General features: G+C 35.5%; 1 protein-coding gene across 9 annotated transcripts in view; it reads right to left on the reverse strand.

The window, feature by feature from the left end:
• Window positions 1–13110, reverse strand: part of HERC1 (HECT and RLD domain containing E3 ubiquitin protein ligase family member 1) — a 186960-nt gene that overhangs the window by 119945 nt on the left and 53905 nt on the right. For all 9 annotated transcript variants that reach the window (XM_013059547.2, XM_013059545.2, XM_045067489.1 and 6 more), the window contains 8 exons: window positions 11941–12252; window positions 9644–9740; window positions 8974–9117; window positions 7772–7899; window positions 4306–4450; window positions 4042–4213; window positions 2351–2485; window positions 1879–2044 (listed from right to left, as the gene is read on the reverse strand). In XM_013059547.2, coding sequence (XP_012915001.1) covers window positions 1879–2044; window positions 2351–2485; window positions 4042–4213; window positions 4306–4450; window positions 7772–7899; window positions 8974–9117; window positions 9644–9740; window positions 11941–12252 — 1299 coding nt within the window. The remainder of the gene's footprint in view (window positions 1–1878; window positions 2045–2350; window positions 2486–4041; window positions 4214–4305; window positions 4451–7771; window positions 7900–8973; window positions 9118–9643; window positions 9741–11940; window positions 12253–13110) is intronic.

Below are 13110 nucleotides of genomic sequence, written 5' to 3' on the forward strand. Positions count from 1 at the left end.
TACATTAACACCAGCAATATACAAGAGTTCCAATTTCTCCACATCCTCAGTAACACATTCCTATCTTTTGGATTTAGCCTCTAAGTGGGTGTGAAGATTGTTTCACTAAGACTTTGATTTGCATTTCCCTAATGACTAAGACTGTTAAGAATTTTTTTCATGTGCTTACTGGCTATATGCATATTTTCTCTGGAAACATGTCTACTCAAAATTCTTTGCTCATTTTTGAAGGTGAGTTATTAAAAATAAATAAATAAAGTTGGGTTATTTAGCTTTTTATTGTTGAGTTGTAAGATCCTTTATATATTCTGGAAACTAGAATTTTTTTTTTAAGATTTTATTTATTGATTTGAGAGAGAGTGAGCCAGAAAGAGAGCATGAGCAGAGGAAGGGGCAGAGGCAGATGAAGAAGTAGACTCCCCTCTGGGGTGGGGGAAGACATGGAACCTAGATTCCAGGACCCCGGAATCATAAACTGAACCGAAAACAGATGCTTAACGCCAACTGAGCCACCCAGTGTCCCCGGAAACTAGAATATTATCAGACATACGATTTACAAATATTCCTCCCATTCTATGTATGAGTTTTATGTTCATTTTCTTGATAAAGCCCCTTGAGGCATAAATGTTTTCCATTTTGATGAAGTCCAATTTATCTCCTCTCTTTTTTGGTTGCCTATGCTGTCAGTGTCAAATCTAAGAAACTATTGCCTAATCCAGGGTCATAAAGATGTGATATATACGTACAACAGAAGATTATTAAGGCTTAGAAAGGAAGGAAATTCTGACACGTAGTACAATATAGATGAACCTTAAGGACATTATGCTAAGTGAAATAAGCCAGTCACAAAAAGACAGTTTCAGGATTCCACTTATATGACATATTCAGAATGTGAAAATCAAAGAGACAGAAAGTAGAATGGTGGCTACCAGAAGCTTAAGAAAGGGGAGAATAAGGAGTTACTGTTTGATGGGTACAGAACTTCAATTTTATAAGATGAAAAGAATTACGAAGATGGGTAGTGGTTGAACATTATGAATGTATTTAATACCACTAAACTATATTTAAAAGTGGTTAAGGTAGGGGCGCCTGGGTGGCTCAGTGGGTTAAGCCGCTGCCTTCGGAGCAGGTCATGATCTCAGGGTCCTGGGATTGAGTCCCACATCGGGCTCTCTGCTCAGCGGGAAGCCTGCTTCCCCCTCTCTCTCTCTGCTTGCCTCTCCATCTACTTGTGATCTCTCTCTCTGTTAAATACATACATACATACATACATACATACATACATAAAAGTGGTTAAGGTAGGGGAGCCTGGGTGGCTCAATCAGTTAAGCATCCAGCTCTTAATTTTGGCTCAGGTCATGCTCTTGCAGTTGTAAGATCGAACTCTGCACTAGGCTCCAAGCTGGGAATGGAGCCTATTTGAGATTCCTTCTCTCTCCCTCTTTCCTTTCCTATCTCCTCTCCCCCTCTCTCTCAAAAAAAGAAAAGGTTAAGATAGTAAATTTTATGTTATATGTGTCTTACCATAATAAAATATAAAACTGGATCCCTGTCCTCAGAAATTTATCCTCTGGTGGAAAAGACAGACATGTTTGTGAAGAGACAACAACAATACAATGTGATGTAGTAAGCATACATACAGGAGAAACCTAACCTGGCAGGGGAACAGGGAATGAAAGGCTTCCCAAAGATGACCTTTGTCTTAAAGGATGAGTTAACCAAAAATATTTACTCCCACCAAGAAAAGGAATAAGGGAAAAACATTCAATTGAAGTCTTCCAATATATGGTTGCATATATGAGCTACAACTTTAAGGAAGTTGTAGCTCTTTCTTAAAGATGTGGCTTGAGATACAGATTCCAAGTCCTATATGCTTACCTCTTGAATTTCATCTGGGACAGTTGAATCCATCAGTCTGAAAAGCAAATTTCGAAGTGGACCTGCCTGTCTCCCAAGAATGCTGGTAGCGACCCCTCCCGCAAGTGCAAGAGCAAGGTGATTTGAAAGCAGCTTCAGGCACAGCTTGAGGAAATTGTGGTGTTCCCTGAAACCAAACAAAGTGCTGTGAATTTCTGGAACATAAAAGATCATGTGCTATCCAGTCTGGGTAACATTTTTTTCTCTTTAAAAATTTTCTCAAATTATGACTAATAGTGATTTTTAAAATGTAATTCATGAAATCATGGGTAACTTTTGCTAAAGGTCATTATCAATAAGTACCTAAGTTTAGCTCTTTAAAGAAGTTTAACATAATTGAGGGGAAAACAGAACAAAAAAGTAAGTCAAACTCAAAATGAATAATTAATAAATATTACACACACACACACCAATATACATATATATAACATACCTTGATGAAGGGAAAGGGAGTGGGGGAATCTCACTGTTTATTTTATCACAGTATCTCTCAAGAAAAGAACGCAGGTGTGAGAAGGTACTCTCTTCAAGATCTACACAATAAGGTCGGTGCCATGCAACAACTTGTCTAGAAGGAAACATAAGAAAATCATGTAATAGCTTTAACAGAGGAATTTTCACATATGATCAAAAACAAAATTTAAACCATTAATAAAGATGAAAGATTTCAACAAAATATACAGAAGGCCTTCTTGATTATAAAAGTTAAAACCCTTCATTTTATCAACCAAGGAAAACCAAGAATTTGTCATCCCTGGAGTTCTTCAAAAAGAAAACATATAGACACAACCTGCTTTGGAAGGTTGGATATTCACTCACTTAAAGGCAAAGATCTGAGCCGAGACACAGGATCTACCACAGTCTTCTGGTTCTAAGGGTCTGTAAAATGTATATTTCATATTAAGAAAAACAGCCTGACTCTGTAGATGAGAAAACTGAAAGCTATTAAAAGAAAAACTCCTGAGACACCTGGTGGCTCAGTCAGTTAAACATATGACTCTTGGTGTTGGCTAGGACATGATCTCATGGGCCACGAGATAGAGCCCCATATCAGGCTCCACACTCAGTGGGAAGTTTGCTTGGGATTCTCTTTCTCTGCCACTCATGTGCACCCACTCTGTCTCAAATAAATAAATACATCTTAAAAAAAAAAAAAAAAAAAGAACAACTCCTAAAAACACTTGTGAAGACTGTCAGGATGCTGGGAACCAACTCTCTATATATGAAGTGGGAAGTTGCAAATTTAATATGAAAAGCAAATTATTTATAATCAATTTATTATATTTTTAGCTTTTATTTTGGAAGGTGATTATAAATGTTTTTTATTGGTTAAAATGTCATAAAAAATCTACCTGAATCAAAGGTCTGGAAGGCAAATATAATACATGTCAAGTTTAAATTAGCCCCCATGCATCTGAAAATATCTGAAACACCCTTAAAATTCCTTAAAATTCACACTCCTAATAAAAATCATCTACCTGATTTTCTAAAAACATATGGTTATCTCTTTAGGAAAAAGCTAAATTTCTGCAAAAGTAACTTCCTTTATTTAAAAAGTATAGCCACTAATTATTTTCAAAAAACCAACCAGACAAAGGCCACTGAGGCTAATCAACTGTTTAGTTCTGGGGCGCCTAGGTGGCTCAGTCAGTTAAGCATCAGCCTTTGGTTCAAGTCATGATTCCAGGGTCAGGGCTCAGCAAGGGAGTCAACTTCTCCCTCTCCCTCCCTCCTCACTCATGCTCTCTCTCTCACTTTCTCTCTCAAATAAATAAAATATTAAAAAAAATAAATAAAACCTAGTTCTGAGTTCATTTCAATGTAACTTCCTCTTAATAAGGAGACATTTAATTTTTAAAATCAAATCCTAGAGACAGAGAAGGAATTCAAAATATTTAAAGGACACTTAAATCAAGAAAATTTCTTAAATACAGGGTATAACTTCTTCCTTATATAACCTCAACATTCAAGTCAGAAGAACTCTAGAAGTCATGCCTGTGATAGTAAAAAAATCAACAGCATAAATGTTCGGAAGGGCATTTTATGAACAAAGTACTATTACTTTTGTTTTCACTGGTGTTTCTGTTATTAGAATATAAGAATTTTTAAACATGGCATTCTTACCTATCCCTAGGAAGAGCAGTCCATGCTAGACTATGTGATGTTCCAGCAGAGATCTGCTGAATAGCTATGCCATCTAAGCCACTCACTTTCTTTGGTTTAGTAATAGGACCTGTGGAATTTCCTTGGCCACACTGCCCCATTGAGTTATTGCCCCAGGCATAAACTTCATTATCTAAAAATAAAATAAAGAAAAGCCAAATTTAAATGTAATACATTTACAGACGGTAAGTTAATATTATTTCTTTTAAAAACAAATGACATTACCATGAGAAAGAGCCAAACAATGACTGTCTCCAATAGAAATGTCAACTATTCTTGTGGCAGCCAGTTCTTCAATAAGCTTGGGTCTCAAAGCAGTAGCTTCTGAAGAACCACAACCTAGACAAGCTCCACAGCCCCAAGCATAAACCTGAAACAAACAGAAATGCACAAAATATCCTGAGGTACTAAGTTGAAGACTTATGTTGTTTAAAAATAAACATCATCTAGGGGTGCCTGGGTAGCATAAATGGTTAAGTGTCCGACTCTTGGTTTGGGCTTAGGTCATGATCTGAGGATCATGAGATGGAGCCCTGCACCAGGTGCCACACTGAGACTGGAGCCTGCTTGGGGTTCTTTCTTCCCCCTCTCCCTCTGTGCCAATCAATCAATCAATTAATTTAAAAAATCTTTTTTAAAAAAATTAAACAAATAAGTAAGAGTGTGGCTTGATACCAAATAACGTTCTGGGCGCCTGTGTGGCTCCATCAATTAAGCGTCCACCTTCAGCTCAGGTCATGATCCCAGGGTCCTGGGATCAAACCCCGCACTGGGCTCCCTGCTCAGCAGGTAATCTGCGTCTCCCTCTTCCCCTCCCCCTGCTTGTACTCTCCCTCAGCCTCTCTCAAATAAATAAAATCTTGAAAAAACTAAATAATAACTTCCTGTTGCTAAAATTAATATTTACTGTTTTGATTGTTAAAGATTTTAGAGTTATTTATTTTGCTGTTTTTAAATGTTTACTATACAGGTAGACAAGCAGCTGAGCTGCAAAGAAAAACAATCACAGAAAAAATAGAAGGATCTTAGAAGGCTTTTAGCAGCTTAGAAACACTGTTGCTATTTTACAACTTCTCCTTCATATGTTTCCTACTCTGTGGGTCTCAACAAATATTTCTTGGTTTATTAGACCAAGGTGTGTACACATAAAATGAATTGTGTAAGTCACAAAACTGCTGTTTATGATTCAGTTAAAAATCACATCATCTCATTGTTATAATAATTTCAATGATCACTTACAAAGAGGGCCATGTGAAGCGGTAGTCAACATAGCTCTCTGAACATCTTCATTTTTGGCTAATTAATACCACAACAACCAACGACTGATTTAAGAAGCTTAGGGGAAAGGGGAGTTGAAGAGGAAGATAAAAGGGTGAATGACTGTCAGTTGGGCAGCCCAAAATCAAAACAATTAGCAAACTGAGTGACTTTTTTTCCCCTGTTGGTGGGTTCTGGTAATATCATATAGACTCTTACCCTTATGCTACTGGGTTCAGGAATTTTTTTGTCTTGTAATTCTTTCACTAAAGACTACTGAGAGAATAAGCCTCGAAAGAAAGAAAGAAAGAACGAAAGAAGAAAGAAAGGAAGGAAGAAAGAAAGGAAGGCAGGCAAATACTTGTACCAGTTGCTAGAGAACTACTTAAGAATAGAAAGAAAATTCCAGTACACTAAAGGTATACGTAAGGAGGGATTAACAACTAAAGACAAGTAAGGTGAAAAAATACATAAAGTAATTCAAAATCTCCTAAATCACTCATCAAGTACAATACAGTACTGTCACTCAATAAGACCCCTATTGCTAGAGTTTGCTCTTCCAGTGTTCCTCTGGTTGAACAGCAGATGAAGAAATACTTGGCTTGTATTTAGGGACCTTGTTGTATAAAATACAAATACTGTATTTTTCAACATAAGAATTACACTTAATATGATGGGAAGTCAGCAGAGAAGTGGCCTGAGAGGACTGAGGGAAAAACAGATGTTGATCTTCTCATGCTCAGCAAATTTAATGGTAAACAGAACTACCCTTGTCATTTAAATGTATTTTTCCCTCACTTTATTTTTTCCTAAGTATGTATATTTAATTTCATGTAACTTAGCATACTCATGATACAACTATTCTACATAGCAATTAACTCACAATTTCCTTTGAAATTCAATATAATAAATGTATTACCATCATTAGCAACTAACAGTTCAACAGTATTTGGTAATTTATAGAAACTTTCAATTAATGTAATTACCTTGCATGATCATTTGTAAGCAAAGCATAAATCATTACCCCTCTCATACAAAAGAACCACATGATGATCAAGGGAGGTCTGCGATTTGCCTACTGGCTATACATTAAACAAGTGAGCATCTTCTGGCTTTGTCATATATCCTTACCACAAAACCCATAGTGAAAAAGATGTAAAAGAGAAGTTCCAGGTCTTAAGGCAGTATCCAGCACTGTAACAAACGACTAATGTAATGAAATATAGGGTAATGAATAGTTTGAGTTTGATATTTTAGGACGTAAGGCATTCTAGTCTCTCCAAAATAATTACACTATATGCTAATTTCAGCTTTGCTGTTCATCAGCCTTGTGAATTAGTCAGAAAACATTTTTATACCACTACCTGGTACGAAATAGTTTCCTATATGTGAGAAAATGAGTGGTCAGCTCATTTTTTCACTGTGGATGCTGATGGATTTAAGAAGAAAATTATTATCAGTCTATCACCATACCTAGATCCTCTCCATCACCAACAAAAAAACAGAGAGAAATCAAAGTATGCAAACAAAGTTCAGAAGTTTATAAAGAGATTAAAGTTCTGACTATCCTATGCCTGACTAACCCTTTCTTAGAAACACCTATCCCTCTCACATCATTTTTCCATATGGAAATTTCTCCTTACCCTCTTTTTTTTTTTTTTTTTTAAGATTTTATTTATTTATTTGACAGAGAGAAATTACAAGTACATTGAGAGGCAGGCAGAGAGAGAGAGAAGGAAGCAGGCTCCCTGCTGAGCAGAGAGCCCGATGCGGGACTCGATCCCAGGACCCTGAGATCATGACCTGAGCCGAAGGCAGCGGCTTAACCCACTGAGCCACCCAGGCGCCCCACCTTACCCTCTTTGTTGATCACCTTTTGCCTTCTTAGTTCCTATCACTGGTTTCAACAAGATCTATTCACACTTTTTCCCACTATCCATAATTTTTAGGAAAGAATTTAAGGGGTGCTGAGTGCTAAAAAGGTTTTATAAAACCTCTTAATACAAAGAATGGGGCTGAGGACAGATTTATCTGGGTCAGAGGCCAGGTGAGAAAATCTGGTTCCTTTGCAAATACTCTACCTGTTCAAACAGAAGAAAATATTTCATTTCAGTAGATTGCCTTTAAAATGTTACCTTTTTTAAGGGAAGCCTGGGCAGTGAATTCGGTTAAGCATCTGACTCTTGGTTTCAGCTCAGGTCATCATCTCAGGGTCCTGAGATGGAGCACCACATGGGCCTCCACATTCAGCATGGAGTCTGCTTAAGACTGTCTGTCTTTCTGTCTTTATTTCGCCCCCAACTCACTCTCTCTCAAATAAATAAATCTTAACAAGAAAAATGCATTTTTTAACTTTAAAGTTTAATTATGATTATTACTTTTTAGTCACCTACTCCTCTGAAATAATCCTTTTATGCTCATCCCTTATTCCTACCTGCCCTGTTGATGTTAAAGCAAGCGAAGACTGGCTCCCAGCACAAACTTTGCGAATGAACATTCCTTGTAAAGCTTCAACAACTTTAGGTTTATACACTCTGTTAGTATCTCCATGGCCAAGTTTGCCTACCAAAAAAAGCACATTCAAGTTAAACAGTTTACTTGTTTTAAAGAACCTCTATGCTTTACCTAAGTATTCACATTGATAAATATCACTCATCTTTCCATCACCAAACTGATGTGCAAAACTCCGTTTCTGACAGTAAGGAGGTGAAAAAATGAATGTTTTTGTTATAAAAAAGAAACAGAAACAACCCACAGGCTATTCAATCTTAATTTCAAGCAATTAAAACCACTTTAAGGGAAATATGGAAAACTGTTCTTTCTCTACTTTTAACGGTCATATTTCCAACTTCAAGTTTGCTGATATAATAAATAGGTTGTAATACAAGGAGTTTATATGTATCTAATTATTTTTTAATTTTTTAACAGAGCCAATAGTTACTAAAATAGAAAACTCAACAAATCACTAAAGAAAAAAAACAAATGGCCAACAACATATAAACTCAACTGCACTAAGAATCAAGGAAATATTAAATGATACCATTTTCACTATTGAAATTATTTTTAAGTATTCTTAATTTTAAGATTTAATGCTAAGTGTTTGTTATTGAAAGACACAGGAAAATAAACAATCTCACAATGCTGGTAGTTGTGAATAAATGGACAAAGATTTAGTCATTCATTGTGTAATTTTTGATACAGAAAAATATTTGGAAACTATCTAGGTACTCAATAGTAAACTGATTTTTTTTTAAGTTGTTTTACAATCACATAAAGGGATACACTGAGCTACTTTAAAAAATTTAGAGCCATAGGAAGATATTTTTTTTAAAAACTGTCAGACAAAAACCACCAGATTATAAAAAATCTAAGACACATGTCTGCTTTAGTTTTCAAAAAAGGCATCTATGTGGAAATATATGTACATGTTTTATAAATATATATATATATTTAGAGGTCTATCTATGTAAGTTAACAATGGCTATAGCAACATTTGTTGAAACAGTTCATTTAAATTTCTAAAATTTCTACTCATTGTTAGAGTTTTCCTATAATAAGATATTTAACAGAAAAGTACATCTTTTTAAATCTCAAGAAAACAAGCCCAACACTATCAATAAATAATTTTTTACATACCATTGTCTCCTCCTCCAAAAGACCATACAGTTCTCCCATCTTTAGACAAAGCAATAGTATGTGAACTGCCACAAGAAACCTCTCCAACATTGCTAATGTCTTTTACTAATGTTGGAATGTTACGGCTGTTACTATCTCCATGACCTTGGATAAAACACACACAACAAAGAAAAATGTTGTTAATGCTTTTTCTTTAGGCCACTACATCACAGGCAGAATAATCATTTTAAGTTAATGACAGAAATGAGGTATTTTTAAAGTGCAATTTGAAAGAATCTAGACTACTCTCAAACTAAGACCCCAGTCCCTTCAGTGAATCATTAGCATATTCTATACATGCTCTTCTCCAAGCATTTGTCTAATGCTACCTAGTATCATGCTCGTGTCAACTTGTTTTCACACACATTTTAGGATCATGATGGTATCTTTCTTGTCCCTGAAATCCTTAAGTGTCTGCTCATAATAGGTACTCAGTAGTGCTAGATTTAATTACAGCTTAAATTTCAGCACTACAATCCAGGTATTCGCTGTATAAAACTGTATTCCTCTGGGCTAAAACTAACAAAATAAATAACAGGGGTTTTTGCCTATTAAATCTAGCCTCACTGCTTCTCAGTAACCATCATTTCTATTTTTCTCTGAAAGCAACTTCAATTTTAAAAAAGCTTACCTAATCTTCCAAAGTCTCCTTCACCCCATGTGTATAATTCACCATCCTCTGTGACAGCAGCACTATGTCTGTACCCAGCAGACACACAAACAACTACCTGCATTGCACACAAAACACACCCAAGATGAAGAACATGCATATGCTAAAACATGTAGTTCACATTCGATCTTACACAAAGAGACTGCAGAGACACTGATATTCGCAACTTATCCAGAAGTTACCACATACAGCTGTAGAGGGTGTGCCCAGGATAGGTGCCTGGGGTCATGAAAATGCTGAAATACAGCCTCTGCTCTGTTTGCCAAGCCATGAAACCTAGCTTCCACCCAGAGAAGATAACTTTCCTAGTTCACGCAAAGGCACTCCGAAGGTTAGCAGGAGCCCTGAAAGCATCAATCTAATCACTTGTAAGAATACTATATCACAAATCAAGGCTTTACTCAAAGAGTTGGCAGGGCTAAATAAACACTCATGGAACAACGAAAAATTTTTAAATATAATGTTAACATAAAACCTATAATCCTGGCTAATCAAGAAAAACTCATTATGTAATAGGGGGTAACTCTCAAAAACATTGTTACTATTAACCAATGCAGGAAGATCTAAGCAGTATATAAGCTTACATTAATTAAACTCTTAGCAATATCTCTTTACCACTCAATTAGCTATACAGTTGATGAGTTCAATCAGGGGATTAACAGTATACAGCAACATAACTGGGAGATGACTCATAGCTTTTACCACTGATTAAAATAATGATTTAACAGAAAAAAAAAAACAAACTATACTAATTACTCTGCCTCTTTTCAATCTCCAAAAATTAGAACTCACTTGAGAAAATTCAAAATTTAGATTCAATAAAAAATACTGAGCACCATGTGGCATCTGGGTGGCTCAGTCAGTTAAGTGTCTGCCTTCAGCTCAGATCATGATCTCAGGGTCCTGGGATCAAGCCCCGTATCAGGCTCCCTGCTCAGATAGAGGAGTCTGCTTCTCTACCTACCCCTCTCCCCCCATTTTGCATCATCTCTCTCTCTCTCTCTCAAATAAATGTTAAAAAAAAAAAAAAAAAACCTGTATACCTAATACATTCTAGATAATATGCTAAAAACTACTAAAATTTTATCTAAAAGTTATTAGTTTACTTTTTGGAACCTTTTTTCTTTATGATATTCATACTAAGTTATATTTAATTAGCAAAGTTCCCATTTAAAAAAAATAGGACATTAAAAGGAATATAATGTTTAAAGAATTGGAATGAAGAGAGAAGGTGCTTAAAGTAGTAGTAGTATTTTCCTGAAAATTTCCTTAAAGCCCCACATTCAGCATCTTATCAAGTATCCCATAATGTTGTCAGGTGAAACATTCCAAAGCTCACTGCTTGGGATTGATGTCTAAGTTAAAATACTACAAGTTATAATAAAGTAAAATTCGTTTGATAGACAATCTTGTCAGACAACCTACCATGAAGGGAAAAGTGTCCCACTTGCAATTATGGTATAATATGAAAATTTAAACTTTGAAAAGGTCTTATATAAAAAAACTTTTGTGGCAAGAAAGTCATCTTAAAATAGAGGAACCTGTATAACTGCATATAACTCTAAGTTTAGGAAAATACCTTCACTTCTTTAAAGAAAGGTCAAATAGAAATTAGAAGAGATCTAGGTTCAGTTTCTAATGGTGCTAATTATTTGTGTGACCTTCAGCAAGTGAGTTAACCACTCTAAATGCCTTATTTCTATTACAATGACACCTCCTCCAATTTTATGACCCCATTATCTAATATCACACCCCACCCAAGTTAATATCTAATACATTACTCAATTTTTTCTTTATTATTATTTGAAATTATGTGCTTACTCATCTCTAACCACAAATTAAAAGTTCCATGAGACTAAGGATCTTGTGTTTTGTTCACTACTATGTGTCTAATGCCTAAAACACTGCCTGGCATGTGGAAGATACTGAAATATCTTGTGTATCTGGATAGTGTATCTGGATACACTGTCAAGATAGATATTCCAGATAGAGTATCTGTAAGTATTTGTGAAATGGATGATTCTCAGTTTCCTCATGTGAAATGAGAGTAATAACTACCTTAACAAAGTTGTTATAAGAATTAAAATTAAGTAATGTATGTGAAAGTGTTTTGTAAACCACAAAAGCAAATACCCAAAGGATAAAAAGGATTTGGGGGTGAGGGTAACTTTAGAAAGAATATATCAAAATCTGAAAGATATCATCACTTACAATGCAGCGCATCTAATTATTTTTAAATACAATAAGAAAGCACATACCTTTCCCTGCAGAGGGCCCTGAATAAGCTTGGGATATTTCTGTGTTGAACTATTTCCATGTCCCAGTTTCCCATAGTCACCATCTCCCCAACTGAAGACTTCTCCTTCTGTTGTAAAAGCTAAGGTGTGACCATCAGATCCTTTAGAAGATGAAACCTTTTTAATGGACCTGTGAGGTTCAAATGTTAACTTTTTTAAAGTGGACTGATTATTAGAATCTCCAAGGCCCAGTCTCCCATAGCTGCCTTTACCACAAGCTCTAACAGAGCCATCCGTAGAAATAACAAAAGTGCAGTATTGTCCAGCTTCAATCTATAAGCAAAGGGAAGAGTAAAATAAAACATTTCTGTGAGACTCAGAGTATAATATTTAATGCTAGTTTTATCAGAGAGGTTCAAAGTCTTTAAAACCAGAATATGGCACTATTCTACAGAGAAATTAAACAGAAAATTATGAAAACTATTAATGGTTTCCTCATGTTGACTTTATTGTTGGGCATAAATTACTGCATATTTTCTCTCTTCAGGATATCTACCCAGTCATGATTCAATAAAACAACAAAGTAAAATGTTTTAGCTCATCTTATAATCGGTGGATGAAGAGCAAGAAATAAAATTATCCTATAAATTTCTTTGAGTCCATTATGGCAAGGGCCATATAAAATATATTTTACACTCATTTAAAAAAAAAAAAAACCTAAGTTTTAGTGAAACTAATAAAAAAAATAGAAAGTTCTAGCTTGACTAAAAGGTAGCTACAAACGTAAATAAGTGATCACAATAAGAAAATAAAATGCCAATCGAGCAAAAGAAAAATTCCAGTTTTTACTTAGTCCTATTTGCCATTTGCATTGAATATAATGGTAAGTCTGTCGTCATTCATAATTCTTTTCAAAAATCCAGCTCCAATTTGATTTTTTTGAAACTTGGAAACCATGCTAGGGAAATGAACTAAAAATGGTTTTTTTCCTATTAAAATGAAAAAAAAGTGATATAGCATGGTATACAGAAACAATACAGATAAGAAATGAGACTCTTGGGGTGCCTGGGTGGCTCAATGGGTGAAAGCCTCTGCCTTTGGCTCAGGTCATGATCCCAGAGTCCTGGGATGGAGCCCTGCATCAGGCTCTCTGCTCAGCAGGGAGCCTGCTTCCCCCACCCCAACCCTCTG

This window comes from Mustela putorius, unplaced genomic scaffold (genome assembly GCF_011764305.1).
Source record: "Mustela putorius furo isolate JIRA1106 unplaced genomic scaffold, ASM1176430v1.1 tig00003896_pilon_pilon_pilon, whole genome shotgun sequence".
Classification (NCBI taxonomy): Eukaryota; Metazoa; Chordata; class Mammalia; order Carnivora; family Mustelidae; genus Mustela; species Mustela putorius.